General features: G+C 42.2%; 1 protein-coding gene across 1 annotated transcript in view; it reads right to left on the reverse strand.

Annotated features, from left to right (window-relative positions):
* The window catches only part of C2H21orf58 (chromosome 2 C21orf58 homolog), a 45023-nt gene that overhangs the window by 15349 nt on the left and 12772 nt on the right, over positions 1 to 16902 (reverse strand). The window contains exon 3 of the mRNA XM_063115944.1: positions 8378 to 8451. Within this exon, the coding sequence (XP_062972014.1) occupies positions 8378 to 8451 (74 nt within the window). The remainder of the gene's footprint in view (positions 1 to 8377; positions 8452 to 16902) is intronic.

Here is a 16902-nt window from a genome sequence, read left to right on the forward strand (position 1 = left end):
CATCACATCTATTTGGGCTGTCATTTTGAGTGCCAGATCCAGGAGTACCCCCAAACTGCAAATACAGTCAGGGTGAGTGTAACCCCATCCAGAACCGGTTGACACACTTCCAAACCCAGGTCAGGGCCCTTGACAGCAAGCATCTCTGTCTTGTTTGGATTCAACTTTGCTTTTGCTCATCCAGCCCATTACTGCCTCCAAGCATTCATTCAGAGGAGACACACTCTCCTTAGCTGATGCTGTTATCGAAGGCATAGAGAAATAAATTTGGGTGTCATCAGCATACTGATAGCACCCCGCCCCATGCCTCCGGATGATCTCTCCCAGCAGTTTCATGTAGATGTTAAACAGCATTGCGGATAGGATGGTGTCATGTGGTATACCATATAACAGCTCCTTTTTGAGGAGCAACTATCCCTAAGCATCACCATCTGGAACCTATCCAAGAGATAGAACCAGAACCACTGGAGCACAGTGTCCCCGATTCCCAATCCCCTCAGGCATTCCAGAAGGATACCATGGTTAATGGTATTGAAAGCTGCTGAGAGGTCCAAAAGTACCAGCAGGGACACACTCCCTGTCAATACTCATGTGGAAATCATCTACTAAGGTGACCATAGTGGTCTTAACTCTGTATCCTGCTCTGAAGCTGGTTTGAAATGGGTCTAGAAAATTTGCATCATCAAAGACTGCTTGGAGTTGGAAGGCAACTGCCCTCTCAATCACCTTGCCCAAAACCAGACGATTTGATACTAGAGAATGGGGGCAATGATTCACAGCTTGGCGTTTTCAGTCTATGCCCTCTTCCTATTTAAAGAGAAGATTTAATAACACCCCGGTGCACCATAGACTCTGTATCTGTAAGTCAGGGGAAGTGGAGGACATTCAACATTATCTGTTGCGATGCCCTATATATACAGTTGTGTGAAAACCTCAGATGAACAACAACACATAATTTATTTAATAAATTATTTAACATAATTTATTTAACAGAAATAAAGCCAAAATGGAGAAGCCATGTGTGAAAAAGTAAGTACACCTAATTGTATGTACCTAATTTTTAGACCTGCTAAGGAACAGATGATTGTTATTATGTCCTGATATGTAAAATCATACAATTCCAAGAGGGTGTTCTTTCTTTTTCACACGACTGTACTATCGGGGTAATTGCTTACCCAAAAATATAGCAGAGTGCGAAATAGCAGCAGCGTAGAGTCTGGAAATGGTTTCAGCTTGAATTTAGGAACAAAAAGAAGCACTCACGGTCTTTGGTCAGTAAGAAGCTTTACTGACACTAAATAAATTACTTACAGAATAAATGGTCATATATACAGTCCTTTCACAGTACAGCAACAACGTAGCAGTATAACATCAGCAGTAAGTTCCAGCAGTAAGTTCCAGCAGTAAGTTCCAGCAGTAAGAAGCCATACAACATGGACTTCTTAAATACACTTTTCTCCTTGGCCCAATTAACCAATAGTCTCTTCATCTTGTACATCTCGTACCGCACGTAGGCCAGGGAAGAATCTGCTTCATACTGGACTTCTCCTGGCAGAGACAATCTGGCCAAGGACATCTTTTTAACTCTTTAGAGTCCTTTTCCTTCTGTGGGTAAAAACCTAACCACAACACCCTTTCATTTTTAACTACAGAAAAAATACAATTTACATTTCATTACATTTCACCTGTAAGAAATCAACTTTACATGTTTACAACAATCCCAACATTGTGTACATTTCTCTGTGTGTTACATTTCCCAGAGACTTATTTATATGTAAGCTTTTCTTTTCTTCTTCTTCCAAGCACTGTTGAAAAACTTTGTGCTTTGGGGCGTTGAACTACTTTGCAATCTTCCAACTTGCAAACTTTCAGCAATTTTAAAACTTTCTGCTTCTGGCTTTTTAGGTAATTTCCTTTGGAAACTTTTCTACCTCTACACCAAGGTAACACCTAACTTTCCCCAGAGACTTCAGTTTCAACCCTTCCTGCAGCTTTGGGCTGAGTTTTCTTGAATGTGGTCTTGGGAACTCCCTGCCACCAGTAGACGAACCACTAGCTCCACAATCATGTACTCTTTTGCTTGCCCCTTTGCATACAGACACATGTGTTTGAAAACACCCCCTTTCAGTTTTCGCTGCCAGAAAACACTTTTCTTGCTCTTGTTCAGACAATTTCAACACATCACTGTAACTCTCAGGTTCAGACTTCACATAACAAACACTGAATTCATCTGAATACTTTAAAGGTGGAATTCCTTTGTTTTTTCTTTGTGAACGACGAGGTACACTGGCAATTTCTTCCTCCCTTTCATTTCCCTCCTCCCTTCCATTTTTGGGAGTGGAAACACTCTTCTCAGAGATGTGAGGGCTCTGAGAAGTTAACCCCTGAGTTACTGTTTTCTCCTGGTTGTTCACGGTTTCTAACAGAACTTGGGAACCTTGAATCCTGTCCCAACCTGCCTCCTGAAAAGTAGCAGACCTAGAAACAACCACCTTCCCATGACTTAGGGAAAAACGCCAAGATTTGGATTGCATGCCAGAATAACCCACAAAACGTAATTTCACAGACTTGGTTTCACCTTTAGATCTTTTGGACTTTGGGATATGCACGTATGCCCAAGACCCCCATGTTCTCAAGTGAGACAAATCTGGCTTTGAACCAAAAAGTAAACAGTAAGGCGAACTGCCTGTAACCCTGCTCCAGGTTCTATTACACAGATAGTTTGCGGTTAAAAATGCTTCTCCCCACAAATCTTGCTCAGCGTTTGCATCAGCCATTAGAGAATCTTTCTTCATTTGAAGAACTCCAATTCTTCTCTCAATTGACCCATTTTGAAAAGGAGTTTGGGGATCTATTAACCTGTGTGTGATTCCTGTCTTCCTAAACCACTCACAGAACCTTCCAGAAACAAACTCACCCCCACGGTCCGATTGCACAGAAATAATGGGCTTGTTAAAGAACTTTTCCGCCCAAGTTTTCCAATCCCTAAAAGTTTCAAAAGCTTCTGATTTTCGCTTTAGTAAATAACACCAACTAAAGCGTGTATAATCATCCAGAATTACAAGCACGTAACTGGATCCCCCTTGTGTAGGCGTGAATGGCCCTACCAAGTCAATAAACACCAGTTCAAAAGGCTTTTGTGACACCCTGTCACTTTTCCTGCAGATGTTCTGCACCCGGGATTTGGTCTGATGACAGATTGAACAATCCAAGAAATTTTTACAGTTTCGCAAGCTTAACCCTGTACACACTTGAGGCATGTGACTTAACACTTTAAAACTTGCATGACCTAAACGCCTGTGCAACTCATGAACACAATTTTTATGGTCTGGCACGTTACCAGTTTGTGCCACCCTTTCTTTACCTGCACCCATGTAAAACAGTCCATTTTTAACATGTCCCAGTGCCACATTTTGTCCATCCTTAATCACTTGGCACTCATCCTTCTGAAACGTAACAACGTATCCTTCAGACGTTAGAGCACTAACAGAAAGGAGACAAAAATCTAAATCTGGAACATACAGAACCTGTTCACACTCCTTTTGCAGACATGGAACGTAGCAACAGCCAATTCCTTCCACCCTCGACGTTCGTCCATCTGCAAGCGTGATTGACTTCACCTTGCTTGGTTCCAACTTCCGAAACGCCTCTGGATTATTAGAAATTGTTCTGGACGACGCAGAATCAATCAGCCAAACCTCTTGGGCCTCGTTACACCTCACTGTGGCTGAAACAAATGCATTCGAGCATTCCTTCTCCTCTCCAGCCTGTGTAACTCCCTTCTTCCTCTTTTTACAGAAGCGTTTGATATGACCCGGCTGTTTGCAAAAATAACACTTTCTTACTGCAACTGCGGTTCTCTCCACACTGTTGCCTTGGAAACACTTATCTCTCTGCATTCTTTCTCTGCTGCCAAGGGCTGACTGCTTAACCCTTTCCTGGCAGTTTTCCTCCTTCCTGGAAAGACGCCGTTTCTCTTCTTGGAGCAAACGACCCGTCAAATAATGAAGAGTGAGTTCATCAGTCTTCATACTTTCCAGACTGGTTGTCAGAACGTCCCAGCTTTGAGGCAACGACCCCAAAATCAGGTAGCACTTATGCTCTTCCGTAAAAACGATTCCGACCTCCTGCAACTGGACAAATAGAGATCTCACCTGTTGGAGATGATTTGCCAAACTTCCAGCCTCCTCCAACTTTAACCGATACAGCTCTCTGGTGAGGCTCAGCCGTGTGCTTGCCGACGCACGCACATAAATCTGTCTCAGCGCATTCCAGCTGTCTCTTGCCGTCTCATCTCTGTTGATATGGACAATTTGCGAGTCCTCCATACTCAAGACAATGTTTGCTTTGGCCCTTTCATTCTGCTCTTCCCACACTTGTGCTTCTTGAGCAGTCTGACCAACCGGCCTCGGGACACTCACGACGTTCCAACATCTGTCCCGCTTCAAAAACATTTCCATCTTGAATGACCACGTTAAGTAATTTCTCTCATTCAGCCGTTCCACCGGAATACTGGATGCCATCTGAACCTGGGCCATCCTCACCGGCTGGGCTGGAGCGCGACTCACACTGGATACAGACCCGTCTGAGCTCGATGAACTGCCTGAGCTCGACTCCGTCTTTCCCTCCAGCGTTCCTTTGCTCTCAAGCTTTCCAGCAACCAAAAATTATGCCTTCCAGACTTTCTCTGGGCGCATAACCTATCGGGGTAATTGCTTACCCAAAAATATAGCAGAGTGCGAAATAGCAGCAGCGTAGAGTCTGGAAATGGTTTCAGCTTGAATTTAGGAACAAAAAGAAGCACTCACGGTCTTTGGTCAGTAAGAAGCTTTACTGACACTAAATAAATTACTTACAGAATAAATGGTCATATATACAGTCCTTTCACAGTACAGCAACAACGTAGCAGTATAACATCAGCAGTAAGTTCCAGCAGTAAGTTCCAGCAGTAAGTTCCAGCAGTAAGTTCCAGCAGTAAGAAGCCATACAACATGGACTTCTTAAATACACTTTTCTCCTTGGCCCAATTAACCAATAGTCTCTTCATCTTGTACATCTCGTACCGCACGTAGGCCAGGGAAGAATCTGCTTCATACTGGACTTCTCCTGGCAGAGACAATCTGGCCAAGGACATCTTTTTAACTCTTTAGAGTCCTTTTCCTTCTGTGGGTAAAAACCTAACCACAACATGTACATCCCCTAGACAAAAATTTCTCGATTACATTCTTCGTTATCTTTCTGACTGATCTTCCCTTGAGCAAACCTGTATATTTCTGGCTGCCAATAATGTATTTATTACTGATCTGCTTGCCAAATTCGCCTTAGCTGCAAGTAAGTTTAGAGCGAGGCACCAAGACTCCCAACAAGTTTCATAATGGAGTGCTGGAGATTTTGTTCTGGTATATGTACTGATCTAGTTCCCCACCTGTGAGTTCTTAGCGTATGTTAATGTGATTTTTATCTTTATATTCCACTTGTGTTCATTATTATCATTTTACTTTATATTATCCATTTATAACTTACTTAATTTATTTATTTTAGCTTATCTCTTTACTTGTTTTTATTATGTCGAATTGTGATGGCTTATCGCTTTTAGCAATAAAGATTTCATTCATTCATTCAATACTGCTCTGTAATTATTAAGGTCCAGGGGGTCCAGAGAGGGCTTTTTTAGAAGCGGCTGAATCACCACTTCTTTTAGACATGGAGGAAAACTCCCCTCCCTGAGAGATGCATTAATAATATGTTGTAGTTGTAGTCTAACTGCATCTCCTCCCTGGGTGACCAGCCAAGAAGGACAGGGATTGAGAGGGCAAGTTTTTCCCCCTTATTCGTCCAAGCAGCTTGTCCACATCCTTGGTACTCACCAACTGAAACTGATTCAGTGTAATCCTACTCACAGAGTTGCTGGACACTTCATTGTCAGCTTCTGTTATAATGATGGCAGGAGATCTTATCATAGATAGGTCATATCTGATTTAGCACCTAGGAAAACTCTCATGTTTTTGTTTGGGGGCCAACAGTCTATTCATTGGTTGCTAATGTATGTTATACAAAAATGTATGTTTATTTTAATTTCATTTATTTCAAATGCATTTAAAATTCAATTAAAAAAAGACACTTTTAGCATGCTCATTTTGAGACATTATGACAATAAAATGAAGGAAATCTGACATAGATATTTTAATATATGTTATAATTCAGATAGTATTTGTAAATATATGTTACAGACCCAACATGACTGATCCTTCACAGTTGTGTGTTTTAAGACCAAAGAAACAGATGCAAGCCTTTTACTATTGTAAATTCTGGGTTAGACATTTCTCCTAAGGTCTGATTCTTCTACATTTCTCATAATTACAAATGAGATTTTATTTGCAATTGAGGTTGGGAAGGGAAGGGTTAAAGTTCACTTCCCCACACAATGGTCCCAGTGGAAATCATACATCCCTCATTGCATCCTCATCCTCATCATTTGACATGTATGTTAATGTCAGATATACTCAGGCTCAGCTTTAGCACACGAGTGGGCAAAACATGACTCATTGGGCTACAAGTGGCTCCTGCTGCTTCCATGAATTCAGTAAAAAATATTTTTTGAAATAAAATGGTGTCCATTAGTGGTTTCAGAGCATCAAAACAAGCTAATTACAAACAAGCTAATATTGACCCCTTTGATGCTCTGTACCCACTACAGACACCATTTAAAAATAGTTTATTTTTGGCACCCATTGGCCTATGGGGGAGAGGTGTTGGGTGGCGAAAATGGCCTCTGGGCCTCCCGAAGTTGGCCAGCCTTGCTTTAGTATATAAACTTAGAGTTTCCAAGACAGATTAAAACCCAAGAACTGAGCTTACTATGTCAGAAACATAGTACTTTGTGACACAGATGATCTCATCTTCAGTCAGATAATTAGCTGAATTAAAAATGTTTCCTGGCAAAGGAGGAAATCTTTCTTGAGAAAGATTAAGCACATGGCATCTAAGGTCCTCCTCTGGGTGCCTACTCCAAGGGAAGCTCAGAGGATGGCAACAAGGGAGAGGGCCTTCTCTGTGGTGGCCCCCCAATTATGGACCGATCGCCCTGCTGAGGCCTGCCTGGCTCCATCACTGTTATCTTTTCGGCGCCAGGTCAAGACTTTTCTTTTCTCCCAGGCATTTAACAGTATATGCTGAGTTTTTAACTGACTCCAGAACTGTCTCTGGCCTGGCTGAGAGTTTTAAAATTGTTTTACATGTTAGCCGTTTTTATATTTTTATGGTTTAAAATTTTGTATATTGATTTTTAATGTTCAGTCTTTTAATCTTTGTAAACTGCCCAGAGAGCTTCGGCTATGGGGCAGTAAATAAATGTAAAAATTAAATAAAAAATCTGCTCTGAGAATCTCCTAACTAGGAGATACAGTGTAGGTGCTTCTTACAACCAAAACATTCAGAAAGAAAAGGGCCCCATCTGTCTCTGAGACCATGTATGGAATGTTATCAAGAACGCTAAGTTAAGATCAGCCAAATGTGAATCAACAGTCTTATTTTAATAGTCAAATATTTAATATCAGCAAAACTCTGTAGGAGAAAGCAAAACATACATGATGTATAACACAAAATGAAGTATCTCAAACACAACATCATAAAAACAGATAATACAACTAATACAAATTGCATCACAGGGCTGTACTTATGGCAAGTAGTTGATACTTTACTATTAATTTCAGCTCCTTGATTATTCGTGTCCCTGTTTTACTGCAAAAGCCACCTTTAAGGATCAATCCCACACAATTAGCATATAGTTTGGAGAAGAAATACAGATCGGTTGGGTAATCTGATGGTCATCATTTTATAGCATGTTTAAAGAGATGTCCAGTGTCTAGCAGGAATCAAATATTTTTCAACTGAAACTGTCATGTGAAAGTTCAGATGCTTCACATGACCATTTTGTCAGAGATTCTTGACAACCAGAATTTCAATCTGCACTATGTGCAGCTTATCCTGGTCCTCTGAATGGCTATATACATGATTGAGGGCTAACTTGAGTTCAGATATCCTCAAAGGTTCTGATAAAGACCTATTTCTTGAGCTTTTGACAGGGCAACCCTATACGTGTCTACTCAGAAGTAAACCCCATTGTATTCTGTGAGACTTATTACCAGGTAAGAGTGTATAGGACTGTCACCTAAGGGTGCAATCTTATACATGTTTAAACAGAAAAAAGTCCTACAACTCCTTTACTAGTTAGGGAATGCTGGAAATTAGCTATTGGGTGGTATACAAACGTAATAAATAAATAAATAAATTTCTAAACATGCATAGGATTGCACCTTAAATATATTTTATTGAGATTTGCTGAAGAACATATTTGGAAGTATTGCCTGGATCATACCCTGAGTTGCTGCAGAAGATCTTTTCTTCGTCTCAATGCACTTTGTAATGCATAGCCATGGCTGTCGTAATTCCCTGCAAAAAGAGTTGGAGACATTGCTATCTCCTATAATTTATTTCCTATTTTAATCATTGTACAACTTTTTTTTTACAAAACACAGGAAAGGGAAAGGGATAAAGAGGAAGGAAGGAAGATAACACAGAAAAGAAGATAATTTTCAGAGAGCTGGAAATAGATAAGAAGAACAGGGGTATGTGGGAAACAACCAACAGTCAATCACTTACTTCTTTTAATGACATCTGAATATATGTTCTCATCAGCACCCTTGCCACATTATTATTTTAGAATGTCACAATTTGTCGCTGTTTATTAAGACATTACTCTTTATGCATTTTCCAGATGAGAGGTTCAGAAGACCAAAAGTCACTACCCCACAAAATCTAGGGTCAAGTATGTACCCAGAGCATAAATATTTAGGTTTTAAATATTTTTAAAGGGTCAAGTGGACCATTTTATTTTGAAGTGGTGCGCTGTTGCTCCCATGAGTAAAATCAGCTTACCTACAACTTAATTATTTGTACTTAATAGATGTGGGAGAAAATATAACAGTGGTCTTCAACTGGTCCAGAACCAAGACCCACCTTGGACTCCCAACCTGCAACATGAGACCCACTTTCACAATTTCACCATTGCCTAATATTAGGGTGACCAAACGTCCAGATTGGCCTGGACATGACCGGAAATCCCGCCCCCAAGCGGCATCCGGGGGGAGATTTCAAAATCCCCCCAAATGCCCGGGAAAATCGGGGCCCTGGCCCAGCCCTGCATCCCCCCAGGGACGCTCTCCCCTTCTCCTCTATGGTGGCGCAAGCGCGCCAGCACAGAGCGGAAGGGGGCGGCGCTGGGGGGAAGGAGCTGGGAGACCCGTTCTCCGAGAACAGGCTTCCCAGCCCCCACCCCCAGGGACGCTCTCCCCTTCTGCTCTATGGTGGCGCAAGCATGCCTGCACAGAGAAGAAGGGCGGCGGCGCTGAGGGGAAGTAGCTGGGAGACCCGTTCTCTGAGAACCGGCTTCCCAGCCCCCGCCCCCCAGCGATGCTGGGCTGGTGCCATCACGCGGGCGGCCCTGGGAAGGCTGACGGCTGGGAATGGGTCCTCCAGCCCTGCATCCCAGCACCTGCCAAGCGTGGCCCTTTTCCACCTCTCCCACCCCCTCCCCCACGATCCCCGATTGTGCCGAGAACGGAGGGTAGGGCGGGAGCTGATGCTGCCTCTCCGAAAAAGACACTGCTTTTTTGCTCCTTAGCCACATGGAGAGGCTGCAGAACAGCGTCCTCCAGCCCCGCATCCCAGCACCCGCCACCCGTGGGGCTCACCTCGTCTTGGCTGGGTCCGGGCTTCCTCCCAGCACCCGGGCCTACAGCCGCACCAGTGTCGAGTGGGGACTAGAACCTGAATCTCCCAGCTGCCAGTCCTTTGGTGAGTGTGGGATGGTGAGTGTGGGATGGATTTATTTACTTTTGGTGAGTGTGGGATGGATTTATCCCCCCTCCCAGTTAAGTATGCATGGAGTTTTGGTTTTTTCAGATGATGATTCTTTTTTCTGTCCTTTTGTCTTAACCTTTTTTCTGTCCTTTTGTATTTAATATTTGATTGTGGATTAAACCATACAGGTTTGCCTTGCCTTTGAGAAGCTGATCTTCAAACACTCTATCTCACTGGGAAGCCTAACACAATAATTATCATGCTTAAAATGCCTGTCATTATCCACTGCCCTTTTAAAACTAATTATAATTACACATCACTGCCGTTCAGTATCCTTAAAAAAGAATTGTTAATCCCCCAGATGTACATAGGTTAGGTACTCCAGCATGCAGGTTCACTCCTGCTTTCACTCTCACCTGCCAACTTTTCATTTATTTATTTAGTAATGCATACCTTTTCCTAATTCTGGTGGATTATCCAGATATTAGAGAGCAGCTTTCTGTAAATAAATAAATGCTTTCTCCTCATGGAATTTCAGGCTTGGATATTTTCTCTGCCCCTTAAAATACTGTTGAATTCAAATGATTGGATCTGTGTCTCAAATACACACCAGATTAGATCAGACACGTCCAAAACTGCAGAGAGGGTGATCCCTGAGAGAGAGCAATGAAATACCCCAACTCTGGGATTGTATAAAGGAGCCAGCTGTAGGTTTTGCTAGAAGTAAGTAGCAAAAGAAATCAGAAAGGTAATTAGGAGTCTAGCTGCATTGTGAAAATTAATCTCAAACTTGTATTTGTTCCTTCATCCCAGCAGTACACAAGGCAGGCTCAGGTGCAATCTGAACACATAATGTGACCAGGTAAAACATAAATTGAATATCTGAAACCTTCTCCATATTGCATCTTAAGACTTTGACAATGACATGGCTTCAACATCAAGTCAGACGTTTTAGTTTTAGTTCTCTCTCTCTCTCTCCAACCTCACCTGCTTTTAGTTACATCTTACCTGAACATTTTTGTGAACTTTCTACTGCTGGCCTAATAAAGGTATTGCCCTACAACAGAACTTAATAAAACACACATTTTTAAAGTTTCAGTAAATAAGGCAATCATGAGGAGCACAGGCTATTGCTTGTACAAAAACACAGATCACTCACAGGGTTTTCCTGGTAGTGGTCCTAGTTTTTGGAACACTTTGCCCACGTGGGGCAGCCTGAGCTCAAGTTTGAGGAATTTCTGTGTCAAATTAGATGTGAAATTATACCAGTGTGTACAATGAAGAGATTCCCACCCACCCCAAAAAAAATATTAGCTTCAGAAGAGGGATTTTCTTCAGGCCCACATAAGGGAGGAACGGGCTAAATAACCCCACCACACCAGCTCTGATACTGATAATTACCAGTCTCCTCCCTCCATCTGGTGTTATTTCCATTTTAAAAATTTTCACTTTAAATGCAAAGCCACATTTAGTCACGTCTGGTTTGGCTCATAAAAGAAAATGCAAGGTGAGATTGTTTCTGGAAGCGCTTAGGGCTCTTTTGTTCTGTTTGATTTCTATATAGCTCCTTCAATACAAAGATTACCAGGGTGTTTACAGTAAAACATACATTATATTAGTTATTATTACTAATATTATTATTGGCCATCTTTCAGGGCAGAAGCCCAATTAAAACAACAACATAAAACAACAAATTAGTCAGCTGAGTAAAAGCAGTAATAAAACTAGATAATAAAACACCTCAGACAGGAAAAGCTCAGAAAAATAAGATCTTTACCTGGTGCTGAAAAGATATTAATGTAGGTGTCAGGCAATTGTCTTGGGGAGGGTGTGGATTTTTTTCCATGCTGGGTGAGTGTGTAGGGATGTGTGGATGTTAATTTTTATTACCTTTGATGAGCATATGTGAGCTGTGTATTGCTGTTGTTATTTTACCTTGAGTGTGTGTGTGAATGAATTTTTATTTTTGACTTAAGGCTCATCTACACCAAGCAGGATATTCCACTATGAAAGCGGTATATAACATGCAGGATGTACACTACTGCTTTATAGTGGTATTGAAGTGCACTGACAACTGTTGGGGCCCATTGACATGTACCATATACTGCTTTCATAACCGCTTTTATAATGTAATATCCTGCTTGGTATAGATGTGTCCTGGGCCCCAACAGTTGTCAGTGCACTTCAGTACCACTATAAAGCAGTAGTGTGGCTCCTGCCTTTTATACACCACTTCCATACCACTTTCATAGTGTTATATCCTGCTTGGTGTAGATGAGCCCTCTGTCTTTGAGATTATGGTTATTTTACAGTATGGCTTTCTTTTTATTGTGCTAGATTTTTCTGCTTCATTTGTTAATATGAATTTTCTGCTTCATTTGTTAATAATGCTCGTCCTTCAGTTGCTGGTGATGATGATAATGGATACTGATTCTAATATTAATAATGCTCCTTCTCTTGCTGGTGATGATTGCTGGTTGTAGTTGTTTATTATGTTATAAAAATAAAGAAATGGTTTTATATAAGTGTTAATTCTTTTTTTAGTATTTAGTATATTATTATAGTAGTTGTGTGCCTTTGGCACTCATTGGTTGCTATCATTTACTTTTTGTGAACCACCCAGAGAGCTTCGGCTATTGGGCAGTATAAAAATGTAATAAATAAATAAACGTGACCGAGGCCATGCCCCCTTGGGGGCCGGACATGTTGAGTTGGCTCCGCCTTGGGGTGGGCATGTTGGGGGTGGCCACGCCTCCTGAGGGCGGCCATTTTGTCCTCCTTTTTGGTTTCCAAAATATGGTCACCCTACCTAACATGGCGGCAACAGTTTTGCCATGACCCATCTGGGTCCATGACCCATCTTGTGACCCACTTTTGGGATGTGACTCATCAGTTGAAGACCACTGAAATATAATATCCGTTGTGTTTAAATAACAGAACATTAAAAGCAAACTTGTTTGGAATTGCAGCTCAATGTCAAACTACATATTACAAACAAATGCGTGTAATGGCAGCCTAGTGGTCATTTTTACTGGGTGTGGGAGATTGGATGTGTAGAAATGGTGGGTGCAAAGAGTGCCTTTCATCACTTCTCTGCTCCTGTCCATCACCACCCCAAGGCTAGGGTAACCAACTGTCAGGATTTCCCTGGATTCGTCCTGGTTTGTGTTCTATCCTAGGTGTTGGGGGATTTCCTGTACTTTTCTATAATGTCCTGGAATGACACGCTTCCCCTTATAAGCCGCCATTAGCATGGCAGGGGGAGAATGACACACTTTCTGGAGGCACAGCATTCCCCCCCACTCCAATTGGGTCCTTAAAGGGGAAAGCGTGTCATTCCTGGACATTATAGAAAAGGCCCCAATTGGAGAAGAGGGGAATGAGGGGAAAGTGCTCATTTTAGGGCCTCCGGAAAGCACGTCATTCCCCCTTGCAATGTTAATGGTGACTGCTCTTTCCAGAGGCCCCGGAAAGCCACGGATGGTGGTTGGAGCAGTAGGGTGGGTGGGTATAGTAACATACATTCCTCTCCTCCATTCCAATTGGGGCTTTTTAGATGGCAAGGGGGGAGTTATGTGCTTTCCAGAGGCCCCAGAAAGCCGCTTTCCTGCCCCTCTGCTGAATGTCCTTTTTTTTTTGGTTTCCCAAATATGGTCCCATCCCAAGGCATATTTTCCAGCTTGAAAAGAACATTTACATGTAATGTGTTGTTTGGCTTTCTAAGTTCAAAGATGGGATTTTATTGTGTCCTATGTGTAGTCACATACATGAATAGAAGTGTCTAAGATACTCATGTTGATTAGGTTTTGTATGGCAAATTTATGACAGTACATATCACGTGTATCAAGCCAAACTGAAGCACTTAATTGAACATAGTTAAAATCCACCTGAGCTACATAGGACACTAGGACAGGGCATGCCATTTAGGGATGGCATGTAGGAATGGAATGGAAGATCTGTTGTAAAGGTTGTCATTCATAAATGGCATGTAGCAAATTGTTCTATGTCTGAGGCAAACCCATTTATTGTGTCTTATGGAATTCCACTTACAAAATCTTGAGAATATATACAACCAGTATAACAATTCCTTCACATGCAATCAATTGTTTGGAAATTTAGTTAGTTGCCCCAAACAGCAGTGATAATCTGTCACAAGAGCTTGAGCAATAGGATGAAACAATTCCCTCTTCAACAAACATGGAACCTATCTAGACCAGATAAGACCAATATAAAAGCATATATTGTTTACTGATGAACATAAAATTCTAGTAATATAGACAATAGCTGCCCAGAGCTGGTTCAACAGCTGTCATCAGGAAAGAAAAAGTACTTTCAGGTATTAAAAAAGTGGCACAAACTAGCTTCATGTTCACAAGAGGAACTACTGCCTCCATTGATTGAGTTGAAAGAGCCGAATCTTAGAAATTACTAGTATACCCAATATTTATTGAGGGAAACAGGGACTCTTCAGGTGCTCCGTGCTCATTGGGGGTGGAAGGAGAAACAGGATCATGTTGTTGTTGTTTTAAAAAAAACCTTTCGTTGGAGTGCACGTGTGCTCACCTTGTGTTTAAAAAAAATGGCGGGCACAACATCCCTCCTTCCTCCTGGGATGTCACGCACATGTTTGAACTAAGGGCAGGATCTCACAATCAGAATATTGTGAGATCCTCCCGCCTCTACACCTGTATGGTGTACAAAGGGCATGAGTTCACGTGTGAGCTAGGCTCTGTCTGCGCTGCTGGCATGCAATGCAAAATGTTTGAAGTGTGTGTCAGAGAAAAATAGATAGATTTGCAGCTTTGGCTGGCTGGCATATCTCTCAGAGACAGAGCTTGGGCACACCTACATCAAGCAGGATATTCCACTATGAAAGCAGTATGAAAGTGGTATATAAAAGGCAGGAGCCACACTACTGGTTTATAGTGGTATTGAATTGCACTGACAACTGTTTATATTCTGTGTTCCCACCAGATGATGAGGATGATATTTCTTACCCGCCTCTCCATTTTGATTGAGGCGGGGAACAGCAGTAAGTATAAAATACATAAAATACTGATTAAAAACATAATATACATTGCTAAAACTTCCTTTAAAATGTCCTAAAAGCATCCTAAAATTCCACTGGATAGGCTTGCTGGAAGTGATCAGTCTTTATGGTTTTCCTAAATGCTAAAAGTTATGCCTATACGTGTATCTACATATACTCCATGTTCCTACCATGCATGACAATATATGCATCCTGTTTTTCCCTATCCTTGAGACCATGTATGTATCATAGATAAGAAATCTTATGCAATATTTACATCACTAAGAGGTGTTAATAAAACATGTAAATGTTGTATCAGATGTCAGTCACACACTTAGAGTTTCGCTCTGAGTGTTGGTTCTTCTTATTATTGCTTGCAATAAAAAAATCCTTAAAGGGATGGAAAAGTGTCTTGAGAGTTTTTGGACCCCCACTGAAAGATCCTGACAAAGAGGGGTAATTTAATCCCTCCACACAATCATATACAAGTTGTAGTTGTTTTTTAAAAAATGAAATTTAAAAATAAAAAAGCTAACCAACAGCTCGCAGCGGAGTGAGGATGCAGTCAGAAAAGATATTTGAGGGAAGGGGAGACTGTGTATCACACAGAGTATAGCAAAAGCTTCAAAGTACAGCAAAAGCTACAAAAGTAGGAGTGAGTGAAGTTCATTTCAGATACCCTGAATGTCTCACTTGTTATTCCAGTGATTTTAACTTTAAGATGTTATGTAGAACAGATTTGTCTTAATTCAGTGCTGTAAAATCAGATATGTGACCAAACCTATGTTTGGGTGGGCACACCCTCTGGGGCCCCCTGGGGCCAGACATGCTGGTGGGCATGCCCCCTTGGGGGCCTACCGTGTTGTCCTCATTTTTGGTTTCCAAAATATGGTCACCCTATTTTTGGCCACCTCCACATAGCGGGGAAAGCTAGAACCCCCTACCAGCCTTTTGGGCAGAACAGTGTGGCTTGGGTAGCAGGTGCTCATAACTTATGCAAGCAGAAAGGCCTGCCTTAGGGCAGTTCTTAAAATTATAGCAGCCACCCATAAGCTTAGTTGGGCCAGGGTGAAGATGGGGGAGCATTGCATGTACAATGGCTAGTAACTCATGCCTTAGCTATTGTTATTTGTATTTGTGCTGCCACCAACACAGAGCTGGTTCCATTTAAAATGGCAACTGCCATGTGTCCTATCCCTTTCTACATGCTGTATCAAGTGGGGTGGGGAATTTAATTTTTCACCAGTTCAGCCTACATGCTGGCTAGCCTGGTGAAAAATTAAAAAGTGAGTGGAAGGAGATTGTTGCTTCCTGAGTAGGAGAAACCAGAGAGCCATGGCCTTTTGCTTCCCAAGGGGCTGTCTTGTCATCTTCTTTGCCCCAGGGTGACTCTGAGTCCGTGCAAAGTTGGTTAGATGAGCTGCAAATGCGCAGCTGAAAAGTCGGAGTGAGGGTAGCCCGGCTCTTCCACCAGTCTGTCCTCATGTGGGAGCTGCTCTGGGGGTGTTTCCGGTGGATGGCAACACCTAATGGGTCACCATCCGCCCAGGCAGAAGGTGGGGAGAGGGCTGGCAAGCAGAATAGGCACCGGAATGACCTGCACTGCTTTGCCATGGGGAGAAGAGTTTATTCCCCCCCCCCCGAGCTGCCTCCTCCTCCTCCTAAAATACTTTCTACCCCGAGCTGCTGCCACCACCAACTTCTCCTCCTCCAAAAATATTTCTCTCCCACAAGCTTGTAAACTGCCCAGAGAGCTTCGGCTATGGGGCAGTATATAAATGCAATAAATAAGTAAAATAAATAAATAAATAAGCTGCTGTTGCCTCCTCCTCCTAAAATATCCCTCCCTTGAGCTGCTGTTGCTGCCACCATCTCCCCCTCCTCCTCTTTTCCCCATGAATTCTGGGACCACGGGCCTCGCTACTTGGAAGATGGACTGCTGGCAAGGGACGGGTTGTACCTCACAAGGGCTGGGAAGAACGTGTTTGGCCACAGCATGAAGAACTTGATCA

This window comes from Elgaria multicarinata, chromosome 2 (genome assembly GCF_023053635.1).
Source record: "Elgaria multicarinata webbii isolate HBS135686 ecotype San Diego chromosome 2, rElgMul1.1.pri, whole genome shotgun sequence".
In the NCBI taxonomy this organism is placed as follows: Eukaryota; Metazoa; Chordata; class Lepidosauria; order Squamata; family Anguidae; genus Elgaria; species Elgaria multicarinata.